The sequence below is a fragment of the Thamnophis elegans genome, chromosome 4 (genome assembly GCF_009769535.1).
Source record: "Thamnophis elegans isolate rThaEle1 chromosome 4, rThaEle1.pri, whole genome shotgun sequence".
Classification (NCBI taxonomy): domain Eukaryota; kingdom Metazoa; phylum Chordata; class Lepidosauria; order Squamata; family Colubridae; genus Thamnophis; species Thamnophis elegans.
The window spans coordinates 49,206,901-49,226,153 of NC_045544.1; the positions used below are offsets into that span (position 1 = coordinate 49,206,901).

At 39.6% G+C, this 19,253-nt stretch overlaps 1 protein-coding gene across 1 annotated transcript in view; it reads left to right on the plus strand.

The window, feature by feature from the left end:
• Positions 1-19,253, plus strand: part of ADGRG6 (adhesion G protein-coupled receptor G6) — a 128,435-nt gene that overhangs the window by 90,284 nt on the left and 18,898 nt on the right. Inside the window, 7 exon segments of the mRNA XM_032215480.1 lie at positions 2,615-2,743; positions 3,914-3,959; positions 7,690-7,796; positions 10,287-10,414; positions 11,476-11,744; positions 16,134-16,248; positions 18,066-18,349. Coding sequence (XP_032071371.1) covers positions 2,615-2,743; positions 3,914-3,959; positions 7,690-7,796; positions 10,287-10,414; positions 11,476-11,744; positions 16,134-16,248; positions 18,066-18,349 — 1,078 coding nt within the window.

Here is a 19,253-nt window from a genome sequence, read left to right on the forward strand (position 1 = left end):
TTCCTTCCCACAGCGGAAACAAGTGAACAGCTTGGCTTTGCCTGTGAAACCTCCCCCCAGCAGCCCCCAAAAAAACCCTCACTCCTGGGGCGGAGGGGTTTTTTTGGGGCTGCTGGAGGGGATTTCTCCACATCTCCCTCTTTCATGCATTGAAGCCTGGCTAAATCCAACTCCACGTCTGCCGTGTGTTCATACCAAACAATTACACGACGGGGAAGGCGTCTGTTTATGCACTGTTGGTAAATTTTTTCATTCAGTCTCTCAGCAAACTGATCCAGCAAAGCCCCTTCCGACCACCCCCTCATATAAGCTGACAACTCTTGAAATTCCTGGACATAATCTGGCACAGATTTGTTTCCCTGCTTCAGAGCCATAAATTTCAGGCGCCCCCGTCTCTCGGTCATGGGTCATCAAACCTCCTTCTCATGGCTGCCATAAAGTCATTAAAATTCCTCAGGAGAGGGGAATTGCATTTGTGTAGGCCGACCACCCATTCGGCTGCCTTCTTCTCTAAGGACATCAACACCATCCTCACTTCATTTCATCTGTCTCTAAATCAGATTTCCATATAATTCCAGACCTGAATTATAAAAATCCCAAGACATTTAGGGTCTCCATCATATTTTACAGTTAAGGGAGGGACTTTTGCCATTTGGCATCGCCTGGGAGGGCCCCCTGCTCTTTGAGCGACTCTAGCTGGAGGGGGGAGGCTGGGTTTTCTTGAGCACAACCCCCCTCGGCTCCTTCACCCTCTGGGTTTTCTTGCGCACAACCCCCCTCGGCTCCTTCACCCTCCCTTAAACTATGCATTGAGTACCTTTGCTCAAGTTCCTCAGTCGGCTCCCTTTCCACTACTCTCTCACGGCTTCTGCGTTCAGTCCATGCTTCTTTGAGAAGTCTCATGGCGTGGGAAAGCTTGTAACCCTCCTCCCCGGAGTCACCCCAATCAGCTGATTTTTTCTTTGGTCTCCTTCTCGTGACTCCAGCATCCAATTCCTCAGGCTCCTCTTTTTGTCCCACACCCCAAGTCCATCTGGGACGAATGGCAGGTTCTTCCACTCTTAGTTCGGCCAGCCTTTCGGGTAAGATGGTCCCGCCGTTGCCCCCTCCTCTTCCTCCTGGTCACTTACATGCAAAGACATTTCTTTTCTTCTTGTGATTGCACCCCCCTCGGTAGGTTTTAGCTCCGGGATGGGTGAAAAATGAGACTCAGCTTATTGTCAGCATCACTTCTTTCAGTAATCAGGAAAGAAAACCACTGGACTCCATTTGAATTGAAATAAAGTGTACTTTTACTAATTATAAATGAACAGTTGCAAAGCTAAGCTGAGTCTGGTTAATTAGGCGCGAAAGCTAATAATATAATGTATAATTCATTCCCCTCCCCTTGGCATCCCTGTGCACAGTCCAATCATATTTTCCCCAAATGTCAGGTGTGAGATAACTTCGAAAGGCATCACCAGGATGGAATGCTGGACTGTTGGCCTTGGCGGGAAACACCCCTCCTCCACATGCGCAGTAAGGTGGTCAGTTCAGCGTCTAGAAACTTCCTCCAGCACATCAATGATTCCCCTCCCAAATACCATGCCCCCCTCCCCATTTCAACGGCAGCCGAAGCAGCAGTAAAGCAGAGACTGACAAAGCTGGCAGGAATAGCCAACACTCCAGAAGACAGGCTTAAGATACAGAAGGATCTTGACAAACTTGAACTTTGGGCACTATCTAATAAAATGAAATTCAATGATGAAAAGAGTAAGGTTCTACATTTAGGCAAGAAAAACAAAATGCACAGGTACAATATAGGTGGTATCTTGCTCAATAGTAGTAACTGTGAGAGGGATCTTGGAGTCGTAGTGGACAACCATTTAAATATGAGCCAGCAGAGTGGAGCAGCTGCCAAAAAAGACAACATAGTTCTAGGCTGTATAACCAGAAGGATAGAATCAAGATTACATGAAGTGTTAATACCACTTTATAATGCCTTGGTAAGGCAACACTTGGAATACTGCATTCCGTTTTGGTCACCACGATGTAGAAAAGATGTGGAGACTCTAGAAAGAGTGCAGAGAAGACAACAAAGATGATTAAGGAACTGGAGACTAAAACATATAAAGAACGGTTGCAGGAACTGGGTATGACTAGTTTAATGAAAAGAAGGACTAGGCGAGACATGATAGCAGTGTTCCAATATCTCAGGGGTTGCCACAAAGAAGAGGGAGTCAAACTATTCTCCAAGGCACCTGAGTGTAGAACAAGAAACAATGGGTGGAAACTAATTAAGGAGAGAAGCAACTTAGAACTGAGGAGAAATTTCCTGACAGTTAGAACAATTAATCAGTGGAACAGCTTGCCTCCAGAAGTTGTGAATGCCCCAACACTGGAAGTTTTTAAGAAGATGTTGGATAGCCATTTGTCTGGAACGGTGTAGGGTTTCCTTCCTAGGCAGGGGGTTGGACTAGAAGACATCCAACATCCCTTCCAACTCTGCTATTGTATTGTATGTACTGGCAATATTTATACTGGCAATGTGGAGAAATAAATTTATGAATTGTTTATTAAATGGGGGTTTACAAAATCACATTTTCCTATAAATCTTTAAATTAATATCCTAAAGGATGCAGAAGCTCCTTCCAATTTAACCAGTTACGTGGTAGCTTGCAGTGTGGGGAACACTACTATCCGTGATCTCAAGGAGGCTGTGAAAATTACAATCAAGCATGCATTCAAACATGACAACATCCAGGTAAGAGTTTTTCAGCTTTTGTTTAAAATATAATTGATTAAGTTAGAGCAACAAAATATTCATTTGTCTGTACTGAGCAGGAGGGCAAAACAAAATGGTTTTAGAAACAGAAATACCTCTACATAATACACATGTATTGGCAACCTCTGAATTATTTTCTGTTGCCCCGGAGCTGGTTTTTTCTCCAAAATCAACCCTGCAATCAGGAAGCTGGGGAATAAAAACTGAAGGTAAAATTTCTTGTCCTCTGAATTTAAAATGGTATACATTAAAGTTATAGGATAACTCTCAGAGTGAGTTAAACATACATCAGAAACTTTGCTTTTCCGTATACCCCATCCCACAAAAAATTATATTGTTTATGATGGCTACTTGTTGAAGAAAACATGTAAACAGCAAGTATATCCTTAAAGAAATGTGTTAGCATTGCTTTTTCTACACCAATGAGAGAGATTGCGTGTGGGTTCCAGTCATATGGAGAGGAATCCATGACCCATTATGTCTATACTTTTTCACAACTGTTAATGGGAGAAACTAGAGAAAGAGAAGAGCAGGGTGACAAAGCTTTCACTGCTTTCCCTTGCTGTGAATATACAAAGCAAAACAATAATACCAGTGCTGATGCTATCATGTCAATTAAGTGTGGGGCATGTGGGGCAAAAGTGATCTGAGATACAAGAACAATAAACTTTTACTAGAGAGGATACCATTCCTTAATCCACAATCACCAATTAACTCCTGCAAGCACTTTCTATTTTTTCATTCACATTAGCTCTTAGTTAGAGGACTAAGAGTTTAATAATTTCTAATCCTGCAGTTGTAATCCTACAAGCAAACACTAACTCCAGAAAAATGAATTTTCTTCAGGAGAGCATTACAGAACTGAAGGGTTAAATTCCACAATGATTGATTTTCTCCAATAGTTATCCAACTGATTAAATGTGCATGTTCAAACATTTGGATTTTTAATTGAAAATGCCCATTTAAGATTGTCTTTAATTTGTTCTTTAGTTCTTTATGTGTTTACAAGTTTAGAACAATAAATGAGAATAAATGTAGATGGAAAATTAGCTTCCTTGCTTAATTAATAACATTTTTGAAGACGTTACTTTTTATTCATGTGCCTATAGAGACACAAATTTGTATTTTTGTTTTTGTTTTAATTTTTAGAAGGCTCCTAATACCACTTGTGTTTTTTGGGATATGAACAAGAACAGTAAGTTTAATTGTTTTCCCTTTTGTTTGATATGGAAGATATGGGGCATTTCTGAAAACTTTTTATTTACTTAGCAGTAAGACAATTCACATTCAAACCTACAAATCATTTATACAAGATGTAAAATCTAAAGTTTAGTCTAACAATGGCATTAAGCCTCCCACTAGTAGTGAACCCTTTATTATAATCCAGTTATGTAATATAATCTAACCATCCATTATAGATGAATACTTTCCATGTATTTCTTTGGGATTTGTCCCTCCTGTAAATCTTATTACAATTCAGGCCACACTCAGAAATCAGAAAATAGACTGGAAAATGTTTACAACTAAGCAACTTCTCCTACCCAGACTTGAAAGTGATTACAACAAGCAACTATGCCTATCCAGATCCTCACCGTAGTTGCCTAGAGCAGTGATTCTTAGCTGGTGGTCCACAGACCACTGGGGGGGGGGGGCACAGCATCATCACAGGGAATCTGTGAAGGCTTGAAGAAATCTTATGTTTTAAATTTAAATTTCAATTTTCAATTTACTTTATTTGTATGCCGCCCTTTTCCATGAAGGGACTCAGGGCGGCTCACAGTTCAAGGGAGGGGGAAAACGGACAAAATTACAAAACATAAAGACCATACACAGTTAAAACGCACAGCAATCATACCATTCGAGTGGGGCAGCAAGTCTTTAGCCCCAGGCCTGTCGGAACAGCCAGGTTTTAAGGGCTGTGCAGAAGGCCTGGAGGGTGGTGAGGGTACGAATCTCCACGGGGAGTTCGTTCCAGAGGGTCGGAGCAGCCACAGAGAAGGCCCTCCTCCGGGTAGTCGCCAGTCGACACTGGCCGGCTGATGGAATTCGGAGGAGGCCTAGTCTATGGGATCTTATTGGTCTAGTGGAGGTAATTGGCAGTAGGCGGTCTCTCAAGTACCCAGATCCAATACCATGAAGGGCTTTGTAGGTGACAACTAGCACCTTGAAGCGCACCCGGAGATCAACAGGTAGCCAGTGCAGCTCGCGGAGGATAGGTGTTACGTGGGTGAATTGAGGCGCACCCACGATCGCTCGCGCGGCTGCATTCTGGACAAGCTGAAGTCGCCGAATACTCTTCAAGGGCAGCCCCATGTAGAGCACGTTGCAGTACTCCAGCCTAGAGGTCACAAGGGCACGAGTGACTGTTGTGAGAGCCTCCCGGTTCAGGTAGGGATGCAACTGGTGCACCAGGTGAACCTGGGCAAATGCCCCCCTGGTCACAGCTGACAAATGGTGTTCGAAAGTCAGCTGTGGATCCAGGAGGACTCCCAAGTTGCGGACCCTATCTGAGGGGCGTACTATTTGACCCCCCAGCCTGAGAGATGGAACACTTGGCCAATTGGTAGGAGGGAAGCACAGCAGCCACTCGGTCTTATCTGGATTGAGTACAAGCTTGTTAACCCCCATCCAGTCCCTAACAGCCTCAAGGCCCTGGCTCATCACGTCCATCGCTTCATTGAGTTGGCACGGGGCGGACAGATACAGCTGTCTATCGTCCGCATACTGGTGGTATTTTATCCCGTGCCGTCGAATGATCTCACCCAGCGGTTTCATGTAGATATTAAAGAGAAGGGGGGACAGGACCAAACCCTGTGGCACCCCATATGTTAGGGGCCTAGGGGTCAATCTCTGCCCTCTGACTAACACCGACTGCGACCTGTCCGAGAGGTAAGAGGAGAACCACCGTAAAACAGTGCCTCCCACCTCCACCTCCCGCAGTCGTCGCAGAAGGATACCATGGTCGATGGTATCGAAAGCCGCAGAGAGGTCAAGGAGTACTAGGATGGAGGCATGGCCTCCATCCCTGGCTCTCCAGAGATCATCGGTCAATGCGACCAAAGCGGTTTCCGTGCTGTAGCCAGGCCTGAAGCCCGACTGGAATGGATCTAGATAACTGGTTTCCTCCAAGGACCGCTGGAGCTGAAAGGCCACCACCTTCTCAACAACCTTCCCCACAAAGGGGAGGTTGGAGACTGGACGATAGTTGTTTAGGACGGCTGGATCCAAAGATGATTTCTTCAGGAGGGGTCTCACCACTGCCGCCTTTAATGCGGGGGGAAAGACCCCCTCCCGAAGGGAGGCAGTAACAACCGCCTGGATCCAGCCCCGTGTCACCTCCCTGCTGTTAAATCTTGACTTAAATCTTGGTGGTCTGTGGCTATGGTCTTTGGTCACAAAAGGTATTTAAAGGAGGTCCATGGTAAAGAAAAGATTGAGAACTAATGTTCTAGACTTATGAAAAACTGTGTTAATGGAGGGCAGTTGCTGGAAGTCTTGAGATGCATCCAAATCAGCGTAGGTTAGATTTTACACTAGTCTCTAATGGTGGTAATAAAGGTTCCACCACAAAATCGCGGAGGAGAAAATCGCGCTCGACGAAAGCGCGCATTTGACGTCATCACAGCGCGACGAAAACATCGCGCTGTGATCGAAAAATGTAAAAATAAAGCTAAAACCTTACCCTAACCCCCCCAAACCTAAACCTAACCCTTAACCTAACCCTAAATCTAACCCTAAACCTAACCGTTAACGTAACGCTAAACCTAACGCTAACCCTTAACCTAACGCTAAACCTAACGCTAATGCTCTAAACCTAACCCTAACCCTTAACCTAACCCTAACCCTAAACCTAACCCTTACCTTTATGTGAATCGGCTTGCTTTAATTTTAATTTTATTCCAATTTTTAATTTTTTTCGTCGCACTGTGATGACGTCACATGCGCGCTTTCGTCGAGCGCGATTTTGTCCTCCGCGCTTTTGACGGGTCACGGGTAATAAATACTTTTGGGCAGCTTCAACCTCTATTAAATATCAGCTGGAGATCTATTTCAACTAATGAAACATGCATTATGAAGGATAAAGAGATGGGACAAAGTTATTCCATACCATTTGTCTGGCTACAACTAAACTTCATCCTAATCTTCTTTGTGTCACCTGATTGGAAGGATTGATAATATGAATAACATTTTGCTGAAAGTATTTAGTAATCATGCATGGCAATTGTGAACAGTTTTTGAATCCTTCCGTTTTGAATAGGTAGAAGCTTACTGTCATCCATTGAGGAAAAATGCTCAGTGTTTCAAATCAGTTTGTTGCCCATCTTGCTATCACAGAGTTGTAGGAAGGTTTTCAATGACAGTCAACTATGTCAAAATGGGAAGCACAACCAGGCAATTGAAACACTCTCCTTTTTAAATGTGCGTGTCAAGTATCACCCTTAAAATTGGCAATGCTTCGGTTGCTCAGTCACACTTGCCATTTCCACATCAGTGACTGTTACTGTAGACACCACTGCAGAATCAGCAGGTTAAACCTGGTGTATGTTTTATCATTCCATCATATTTTTTCTAGTTACCCAAACTGTGATAAAGTAGGGGAAGAATCACTATAAGAGAGAGCAGGATTTACTAACCTTAACATAAATGTTAAGATAGGATAGACTTCCCCCCTGCTAAAATGAAAATGTCCATCTCTGTTCATGATCTTCCCTTAAACAGGACTGATAAAATTGAAATTTGAGATACAGCCTTTTCTTTGGTACAATCAACTTAAAGAAATATAGTTGCACTTTTGCTGCATTATTTTTTTAATAATTCTCATAAGCTTCTTTCATACGCCGTATATATGAAACATACATCAAAAATTTTTAAAGGAGGAGGAGGATCAATAACAATTAACAATTAATAATCATTCATTATTGTAGGAGGCCAAGGTGGATGGAATACAACAGGCTGCTATGCACTTCCCGAGTCAAATGAAAATGAGACTGTCTGTCTCTGCAATCATCTTACACATTTTGGCATATTGATGGTAAGTGCCAGTCTTATTCTTTCATAACATTCACAAATTGCTATTTTACTTAAATGAGCTGCTTTTGAACATGCCAAACATTTCATGAAATATTTTTATTCTTTTATTCTGAATTGTAGTATTCTTGATACCACATAATATGATATTAGGTATTAGAGGAGAATGTGTCATTAAATGTTATCTTCACAGGAAAACATGAGAAACACATCCTCATTAGCAATGTTCAGTGTTGATAGAGACATCATATGATTTTATTTTGCTTTGATCCTTGTGCATACAATTAATAATGCAAAATAGAAGACTGTACATACTCCTTATGCATTTTCTTACATATTCTGGTCCAGAGTGAGAATCTGCTATAGGAATTGTTTATCTGTGGCTGTTTTAGGAAAATAACTTTTCTGGAATTTATCTGGCTAGTTTCCTTTTTTTTTTTTAATTGTGGCCCTGTTGAACCATCTGCAAGAGAGGAAAAGATGTGCTCTATACTTAAAAATCAATAAAGATCTATCTATAACTTTTGGTCAATGAGTTCTTTTCAGTAATCATTTCAATTTTTGCCTTGATATTGACAACCTCTGAGATATTTTGGTGATTTTAGGCTAAAGTTAAGTATGTACATAAAAAAATTCCTGGTTTAAATCATTATTTTTTAAAATAACAAGGCTTTAAATACTAAGTTACAATATGAGAATGAGCTTTTCCTTACTTCTTCCTTCCTACTTCCGTCTTATGAGTCATAGTACTTCATACCCACAAAGTTAATATATGACTCCCATAGGCCTAGTGATGTGGCAAGCTTTTCTATTCCCTTCTCAAGATTGTTACATTCTACTTCCATATTTTTTTTTCAAAAAGGAGTGCATTGTTTGAAATAAAGTCAATGGCTCCTTTCTCTTGCTGCGAGTACTTTTGTAAAGGTTTTAAAAATGAAGACAGAGAAAGTCTATAGAATCTTGGCAGCGTTCCACTCTGAAAATGTTAATTTTTTTTTTAACAACTATCCCAATAATACTTCCAGGATTATTTCTGTGCAAAAATATATAAGACTTTCCAATCTACAGGATAAGGCAGTGGTACCCATTAGTAGACAACGTTTACACCTCTTTAGTGGCTGAGTGCTTTAGTATGGAATATTCTTTGTCTCTTTCAACAAAGTTAAGATCAACAATTTCAGAGGCTATCAATATCATAGTATTTTTTTCTGAAATGTTTCATGCTGAAAGACTCTACTTATTACTTGGCTGGGGGGAAGTCTATGGATCTCAGTAGAACTTCAGTATAAATAGGTATGCAATTGTGCTGTAAGAATGTCATTCTGGTATGGCCACTTTTACAAGCATGTTCACATTGTTGTTCTGAGAAAGGTAAATCACTTAGAAAATGACCCTATAGACAGAAACTTCAAATTGTCCACCCCTGCACCTTAGTGAATCTTCATTCAGATTTGTATGCATGGAAAATGTAAAGATGGCAATGTTATCACATTCCACACAAACAGCATGTTTTTAAAACTGGCCAGCGGTTTTAATTAAGGAAAATCAGTTCTTAGAGGTGGGAAATTTTATAGTTGAGACTTAGCAATGAAATCTGTTCAATCCCATTTTCCCATATAAGATTACCTTGCTTTTAGCCTTTGTAATATTTCCACAAGATTCCAGTTGTGTGTCTAACAGTTCTGTTGGAGTCCTGGCTGGGGGGAAAATAATCTGAAGGGTGAGCTTGTGGAAGAAAATATTCTTAAAAACATTTACATATCAATCATCATTTTACTCATTCATTTAATCAATTTATATGGCCATCCATCTTGCTGTGGCTACTCTGGGAACATTACAAGAGAAGCGTCTATAAACAACAATGGAAGAAACCTATAATGACAACCAAGGGAAACACCCAATCAACCAGTAAACGGCAACATCTCATGAACTCCAACTAGCTTTCTGACACCACCACCCCATGCAAACCCACATTTTAAAGTGTTTTATCTCCTTTCATTTTTTCAATGTTCCATTGATTTTTATCAATCTGGAACATAGTACTCAAACTGAAGTTCTCAAATGGGTCTATAAAATAACACCAGCATAAATTTTCACACATCAAAATTTCATTTATGGCAAGACTGTTAGATTTTTTTTTATAAAGGAAGATTCCACTTATAACAGGAAAAAAATCCTGATTTCTAAGAAATGTTGAGAAAATAGAAACTGCAAGTGGAAGGATTGCTTACTGATTGTTTTGCAGTCTAAATGACATAAAACTAGCGCTTTGTATTTACTGCTCATTCCCGCTGATATACAACATACCCTCTTGACTTCAGGAAAAGTAGAAAGGAAGCCAAAAGTGTGACAGCAAGTATTAAATATATCATGAGCAGTACTTTTGGTCAGATTGCCTATGACTTTCATCTATGTTGTTGTCCCAGGAGAAAACAAACAGTTTTCAGAAATGTCATTCTAACAGTTTATATACTTTGTTTCTTTTTCTGTGTAGGATTTGCCAAGAACAGCTTCACAAATAGATTCTGGAAATACCAAAGTCCTTACTTTCATAACATATATTGGTTGTGGTATATCAGCCATATTTTCTGCTGCAACCCTTCTGACATATATCACTTTTGAGTGAGTACTTGTTAAATAATAGTTTTAATTACACCACCGTATTTCAATCAGTATTTCCCAAAACCATTCTGTGCAGAGAGCCACAAAATTTAAAATTCAGATTATTGACAATAAATATGAGAAATCAGGAAAATGCCATAAAAGTAAAACCTGATCCTTCGTCTGCTGAATCAACAGATAGATACAGTAATACAAGTTTTATTTGTGGGAGGAATGTGGTTTTGGTGTTGCAAACAAACCAGAAGAGATGCCTATAAATAAAATGGCTAAATAATCATTTAATTCCTCAACTAGGTAAGAATCTGGGATATCATATTAAAATTCAGCTCTTATTTACTCTCTCTAACATACATGCCTATATATCACACACCCATAAATCCATATACCTTAATTTATTTTAGAGATTCAGACGTAGATTTTTGCCTTCCTGATAATATCCTGGTTTCTATGGGGGGAAAAAGAATCAAACCCAAATTACAAAACAATCTGCTACAATAAAGATACCACTTAAAAGCAAACGCATATCCCAGTGATGGCGATCCTTTTCGACATCAAACCAGAACGCATGTACGCCAGAGCGCCAGTAAACTCAAAGACCACTTGGTTTTCTGGTTTCTGGTATGCGGCAGCCACCTGGTCTTCTGTTTCCGGCACATGCATGTGTGCCAGCTAGCTGGTCTTCGCATGTGCTTGAGCCCCAGAAACCTGAAGACCAGGTGGCCAGCACGCACATGCCAACTAGTCTCCAGGTTTTTGCACCTCCGGCACAGGCAAAAATAAGCTGGCCAGAAGAGCAGCTGGCAATGATGTGCATGCCTACAGAGAGGGCTTTGCATGCCACATCTGGCACGTGTGCCATAGGTTCGCCATCATGGGCATATATGTTACTTTCTCAGTGCCCATGTTTATAAATGGACTTATCTTTTATCAATAGACATGAATACATCTGTGTGTTCTGTTATGGCCTAAATAATTTAAAGGTTCAAGAAAAAAATGTCAAAAATGAATGGGGGGGAATTCTTACTTGATTACATTGTAATTTTCTATCCATTTATCACCAGAAAGCTGCGAAGAGATTATCCTTCTAAAATCCTAATGAATTTGAGCACAGCTTTGCTGGGCCTAAATCTGGTCTTTCTCCTGGATGGTTGGATTGCATCCTTTGACATAGAAGGCCTCTGCATAGCTATTGCTGCTCTCCTGCACTACTTTCTTCTGGCAACTTTCACCTGGATGGCCCTTGAAGCTGTTCATATGTATATAGCTTTAGTAAAAGTGTTCAACACTTATATTCGCCGATACATATTAAAATTTTGTGTCATTGGTTGGGGTAAGTGAGACTCTTTTACAATTTTGTTTTTAAATTAGATTATTCCAGCTCCTGAAATCAAGGAATGACAACAGAAGTACAGTAGATATATGAGAAATATTCTTTGTTTTCTAGTTTTTCTATTTCTCCTTTCCCCCACCATTTTTTGGATAAGTTAATACTTATTATGAGTTGGAGAATTGTCCCCAGATAAGTTCTGATATTCTACCCAGATACACTTGTAATTTTAAAGGTTTTAAATATTTCATATAAAGTTTCCCATAACTTGTTTCAATTAATTTTTATTCTTAAAAGTGAACTATTTAAATATAATTTCGTAATTTTATTTGACTTATTTAAAGAAATTGATTGGGACACGGAGGCTCAGTGGCTAAGACGCTGAGTTTGTCAATCAGAAAGTTCGGCGGTTCGAATCCCTAGCGCCCCGTAATGGAATGAGCTCCCGTTACTTGTCCCAGCCACCCTAGCAGTTCAAAAGCATGTAAAAATGCAAGTAGAAAACCACCTTTGCTGGGAAGGTAACAGCGTTCCGTGCCCCTTCAGCATTTAGTCATGCCGGCCACATGACCACGGAGACCTCTTTGGACAGCGCTGGCTCTTTGGCTTTGAAACAGAGATGAGCACCAACCCCTAGAGTCAGGAACAACTAGCACATATGAGCAAGGGGAACCTTTACCATTACCTTACAGAAATTGATAAAGCGCCAGAGGAGTGGCTGCTTAGAATTTATATAACCATATAACCCATAATTTTAACACATTCATATATATGATGGCTTAAAAAGCCTGACCAACTGATAATCTCACAAATAGTTATTAGCAGTTTTTGGACAACAAAATTAGAATCCTTAGGCCAAATAATCCAAGTTTTTATTAATCCAATTTTCAACCATGGATTCTAGAATTCCTGCCCTGGAGTCTTTATTTTTATTTAATAAAGTGTTTGCTTGTTGTTGTTTTTTTTACAAATAAAAAAGTGCCTGATGAAGTTATATTCCTATAAGTAGCAGAGGAACTGAAACTGAGAGCAAGGGTTCCTGCCTTTTATGTATCAGTTCTGGGTTATATATATTCATGGCTACAAGAAGCATTTTTGTAGAATAATCTTTATACATTATAATCTAACACAGCATGGTAGTAACTGATTCTTCTGTAAAGCTATGGAAAAATTACTAAAGGAAATGTATGAAATTCATAAAGATATATGTTTTATATACCGTAAGAAGGCATTGTGAAAGTTATGTTGGTTAATACATTCTAGGAAGTACGCTATCATTTGAAGATAGTTTTTCTGCACCTTCAAGTGCTACTTTCAGATTGGAAGGAAGGACATCTTTTATTTATAAAACATGTAGTGAACAGTGATTCTGATAAATAACTCTACAGTTCATGAAACAATACTCTTATTCACTTCGCTTCCCCCCACATTTTTAATTTTTGAATTATGAAAAAAAGCTTGGAGGGCTTGAACACAATTATAGTATGCAACAATTCATAGAAAGACATCATGGTGAAATAACAGCAATAAACTAATTTGTGAGTGGGTTTCTTATATTTTAATTACATTATTGACAGCCATTTTGAGATACCATGCAAAATACTAACCACTAATCTAGAGTAGAAGGGGCATGATGTCTCATGATGGTTAAAGATGCCGAGCTTGTCATCTGGAAAGCTAACTGCCCAGGTTTGAGACCCAAACACTGCACAACAGGGTGAGCTACCACTCCTTGCCCCAGCTCGGGCCCACCAAGCAGTTAGAAAACACGCAAATGTGAGATTAATAGGTACTATTTCAGTGGGAAGATAATGTTTTGTGTACCTTTGATGTATAGACAAACTGACCACATGACTATGAAATGTCTTTGGACAACACTAGATCCCTTGGCCAAGAAAAAGTGATGAGCACCATGCACAAGAGTCGGACATGACTGGACAGGGAAACCTTTATCTTTTTAAAAATAAAATCTAGAATAGAACATTAAACCACATGTTATTGACTTTGTGCTGAATCCTTAGAACTTAGATGGATTGGAATGCATTTTTCTATATTTTTATATATTCATTAAATATCTCCTAAAGTCTAATAAATTGTTTTAAAAGCAATATATGGTCTAGCATTTGTCAGTTTAGTAGAGAAATGATGTTGCCCACCAATGAAGAATCTTTTATACACTTTATTAACACTTGAAATCAGCATCTAGAATACTTTACATATAATCACTTCTTTCTCTTTAAAAAAGTGGGTTAATAAGTCTTTATAAGACTTTTGATAATCATTTGCCTGCCCCTGATATACAGTATATAACTACGCTTATCCACTGCAACTACTTGGAGCAAAATACTAAAGCTGAATAAAGAAAGATTTTTCACCACCAGAAGTGTTATGATGTATCTACAGAATCTGTTCTGGAAAGTTGGAGAGGATTAGAAACACTAGAAAAAGTCAACTTGTCCTATATAAGATATATCCTTACCAGTGTAGCATCATATGCAAAGCCCTTTATTATTATTTTGTTCAGCTATTCCTCTCTTGAGGTATTTGAAATAAGATATAAACACAAGTCAAGTTGAGCTGGCAGATTTGTTGTTATCAATGGTGTATACGCTGCAGCTTAAGGTTTACAGTTACAGTGAGTATTTGAAAATGGATGAAAATAGGGAAAAGGTGAAGCTAAACACTTTCGTTCACATCAAAAGTTCAAATGCACACAGGCATAATAATATACATTTATATATGCATATACATGTATGTATATACAGCATTTTAGAAATATTGATAATTGTTTTTAAAGCCACTGTTGCATTAATTTGCTCTATTCGATATTGTGGCAGATGGCTGAGATTCACAAGGTGGAAGGGCGGAAGTCCTACCTCTTTTCAGATATCTCATGTCCTCACACTCTTGTGAAGTTTTGCTGTGAGGTAGCATCCTGGTACTTCCTGCTACTATCATGCCTCACATGGCATATATACCTTATACCAGTGCTTTTAGAGAGATGGGACTCTTTAATCTTTCTGATTAAATAGGCAAAATGCAGACTCAACTTCTAGTTCTTCATGTAGCATATAAGTACAGTGATTAGAGCAGGGACGTGCAGTCACTAGAGGCAGGGGAGGCGGGGCCTCACCAGTCTCCTCAGGAAAAGGAAAGAATTTTAAAGAATTTTTTTTAAATAATTAAAGCCAAGGTAGTTGCTACCAGACTCCAAGTCACAGTGGCTTGGAATCTGCTTAGTGTTAACTATAGGAGGAGGCGAGAGAACTAGGGGCCTCCTTTGCATAAGGAATTTTTCGCCTTTTAAAAGCTAAGCAATGGTTAAAAAGCAAAAAAAAATGTATGCAAAGGAGGCACTGATTCTCCCGCCTCCTGATCTGGGAGCAGCGAATCATGCCTTGCACTTGAGCGACTGAGCAATCTAGCAGCAGGAGCCTTGCTTGTAAAACGCGCCTGTGTGAGCAAGTTCAACTCTTTGCATCGCGGGAGCCGCCAAGAACAGAACCATCAGAAGACTTAGAGGTCTCTTATTTCCCCATTAACCTGCAATATCTTTAACTAGCTAACATTTAATATACATTTAAATTTGTACTGAAATATTTGTTTTACAAGTTTTTTTATATATCAATACTTTAGTTAAAATTAATATTTGCAGAGAATGATTCTCAAAGTATTCACACAGCTATGGCTATGGAAAATAATAAGATGTTAGAATGTATTACAAATAATTGTCCAGCGGGGCACTTTGCATCGCAAGAGCCGCCAAGCGCCTTTGCTGCAGACCCGGTCTTGGCGGCTCCCGCAATGCAAAGTGCCCCGCCGGGCACTTTGCATCGCGGGAACTTCATCGGCCGCCGCTGCCGCTTCCTCCACTGCCACTGCTTTTCCCTCTGCCCTAGCCGCGGCTTATGCCACGTTCGGAGTGCTGCCCTTTCCAAAAGCCGAAGCCCCAGCACTGTGTCCGCTATAGAGCGGGATGCATCCTGCCTGTATGGCGGACACAGCGGCGGGGCTTCAGTGGGCCTTTTGGAAAGCCGCGCCAGGGCTTTGCCTCACCAGCCATAAAGCTCACCGCACGTCACTGGATTAGAGAGTTCAGCCTTTCCTCCCTCATGGAAAGTAAATCCAATCCCATAGGACAGGCCTGTCAATCTGGCAGCCCACGGGCCAGATGCATCACACAGGCCACTCCCACCCCGGCTCCGCAAAGGCAAAAAACAGTGATACATCACGATACATCATGTGACACGATCGAATTTGACACCTATAGGAGATAAACAAAATCTATATGATGAAGATCCATGTATATATGAATCTGCAGTCAACATTCACAACAGGTGGATTATTATATGTTTATAAAACTTCCTTTTGCTCTGTTTTATATTATTGCAGGTTTTCCAGCATTGGTGGTAATTATTATTCTAGCAAGCACCCATGCCAATACAAATAATATTTACAGCAATGTTTTGAATGACAAAAATAATAAGGAACAAGGTGGAGATGATTTGTAAGTATTTGGTTAAAATGTAATGATGCAAACAGCCTGGTAAATGCTTTTAAATCATTTTTAAAGCGATGTGAATCCAATAAGAGTATGTATCTGAAATGACGGCAGTAAAGGCAAATACGATAAAGGCAAATTTGTCATGATCCTCTTCTTTCCAATTAGCTAGTTAAGTAAGCTTTCCACTTTGGTTAAAATGTAACACAAGTAATTCTACATCAGGCCTGTCTAACTGGAGGCCCACAGGCTGGACACATCACGTGCAGGCCACACCCATGCCCACCCCAACTGCCCAAGGCAAAGAACTTCACAATCTGGCCCATGATATTATCGAGTTTGACAGCGAGTTGTAGATGTTGGAAGAGGAAGAAGCATTATTTAGGGAGATATGATGTGCTTATGCAATTTTCTAACTTAGTGAAGAAAGACATGTTCTCATGGACATTGCTGTCCTATTTGAACTGTGGCTCATGATTAATAATATTTTAGTAATTCAGTGCTACACACTTTTGTGTTGGAATTCTAATTTTTACTATGTGATGATTCTTCTGGAAATATTTAGTAGAAACCATTGACTTAGGTTAGTGCATGTGTGGCATTCACATGAATGTACTTTGCTTCATTTTGCTTATGGACTTAAATATCTCTGGTCCATATAACTGCAAAATTTGATAAGCTTAACTTTCCAAACACATTTGCATAAATGATTTAAAATGGAGGTAGTTATATTTTTTAACTACACTTTATGAGTTTATTGCTAAAAAGACTAGTACAGGTAGCTCTCAACTTACAACCATAATTGAGCCCAAAAATTCTGTTGCAACAACTGAGACAGTTGTTAAGTGAGTTTTTGCCCCATATTTTGACCTTTCTTGCCACAGTTGTTAAGTGAATCACTGCAGTTGTTAATAACATGGTTGTTAAGTGAATCTATCTTCCCCCTTTGACTTTGCTTGTCAGAAGGCCGCAAAAGGTGATCACATGACTCCAGAACACTTCAACCATCATAAATATGAGTCAGTTGCTAAGCATCCAAACTTTGATCATGTGACCAGAGGGTTGTTGGTGTGAAAAACGATCACCAGTCACTTTTTTCAGTGTTGCTGTAACTTCAAACGGTCACTAAACAAACTTTTAAGTTGAGGACTATCAACATTGTGACATAGCATTTATTCTGCTCCTTCTGGAGTTAACTTCCACTGAAATCAAAGGGGTTCACTTTCATTTATATACTTTTATATTGAAAACTTTACTCATAAAATGTATATTTATGTGATATTTATTTGAGTTTTTCATTTCAATATAAACAAACATGTTCCTGGTGAAATAACCATGCATTCTGTTAATATTCATCGTTCATAGGATGTTTTCATGTTGTCTAAATTCCATGTCAATAAATATTGAGGTTGCAGTTTCAGGGCGTTTTTAATGTAATCAGAGATGATTATAAAATTAGGAATATTTACATTTGGGACAGTACCTGGCTGGATATTGAATTTCTTCAGATAGATTTCAGAAAACCAGAGTTTGTTTGTATATTAACCTTAATGGATCAAAAGAAGGAACAGATTTTAAGTGTTCTCGTGTTTGTTCAGAGAAACATTTAATCTTCACTGAGGAAATTGTGGCAATGTTTGAGGTATCTAGAAGTACAGAATAACTGATTCTGAATTTGCCTGATCATTTACTAATCCAGCATTACCCTTATCCTGATATACAACTTTGAGGAAGTAATAGTTAAAGCCTTTTATTTTTATAGCCCAAAGCAACCAAAATTTTGTAACATGGGAATAACATAAAATTAATACTTTTTTTTACAGCTGTTGGATTAAAAGCACCATTGTATTTTACGTGACTTGTGTTGGCTACTTTGGAATCATGTTCCTTATGAACATTGCCATGTTTGTTGTGGTGATGATGCAAATATGTGGACGAAATGGGAAACGGACCAATAGAACTATGCGGGAAGAGATCCTGAGGAACCTTCGTAGTGTTATTAGCCTGACTTTCCTCCTAGGCATGACGTGGGGTTTTGCTTTTTTTGCCTGGGGACCACTATATCTTCCTTTTGTGTATCTCTTCTGTATTTCCAACTCATTGCAAGGTGAGTAGAGGAACGTATAAATAATAACCTAATTTCTGATAACTTACAGATTCACAGGTATATTATATGCATTATGTAGCACTCTTAACAGATACATTGTACTTAAGATTTGTAGATTTAAGCCCATACAAATACACACACATACACACACAAATGGTATCAATTTTAAAAACTATACAGCATAAATAGCAATGAGTCACATGACAGTAATTGATGATAATAGAATTCAGAAACATCATATCATGGTGAATAGAATTTTTTTGGAACTGGAAATGTTCTCCAACTTACCCTGTTCCAGTGGTGGGTTGCAGGCGGCACGCCCCGGTATGGGCATACCGGAGCCAGCCCAGAGCACCGGATACCGTTCCGGTACCTGGTGCTCCGGAGGGCCCGCCGCCCGCCCTCAGGCCTTACCTGTGCTTTAAGCTTTTGCCGCTTCTGCACACGCGCACGGCATGTACGGTTCCTGCACAATGCTCCGCTGAGCAGCTGGAGCGTCGCGGATGCTTGCGGAAGCATCACAGGCAAGTACGATGCATGCACGCGCACTGCACACATGCATGTGGGTGACACCGGGGCCATTCCAACTGTATCGGTTGGAATGGAATCCGGAACCCACCACTGCCCTGTTCTGATTGTTTCCAGAAAGTTTAATTCATCCAAGTATTTCGAGTAAGAAATGTAGAATCGACACATTTCTGCTTTCCAACTTGAAACCTATTCAAAATGTATAATTTAGAATTAATAATGCACTCCAAAATTAGGCCTAAAATGTTCCTTATTATTGAAATAGGAAAGTTTAGAATGAACAGTTGTTTCTGATTTTTCTCCCTTTTTTTGCCATCTACTTTTGCCATATCAAATTCTATTCAGCTTTCAGTTTTTCATAATGTTATCTTGCTGG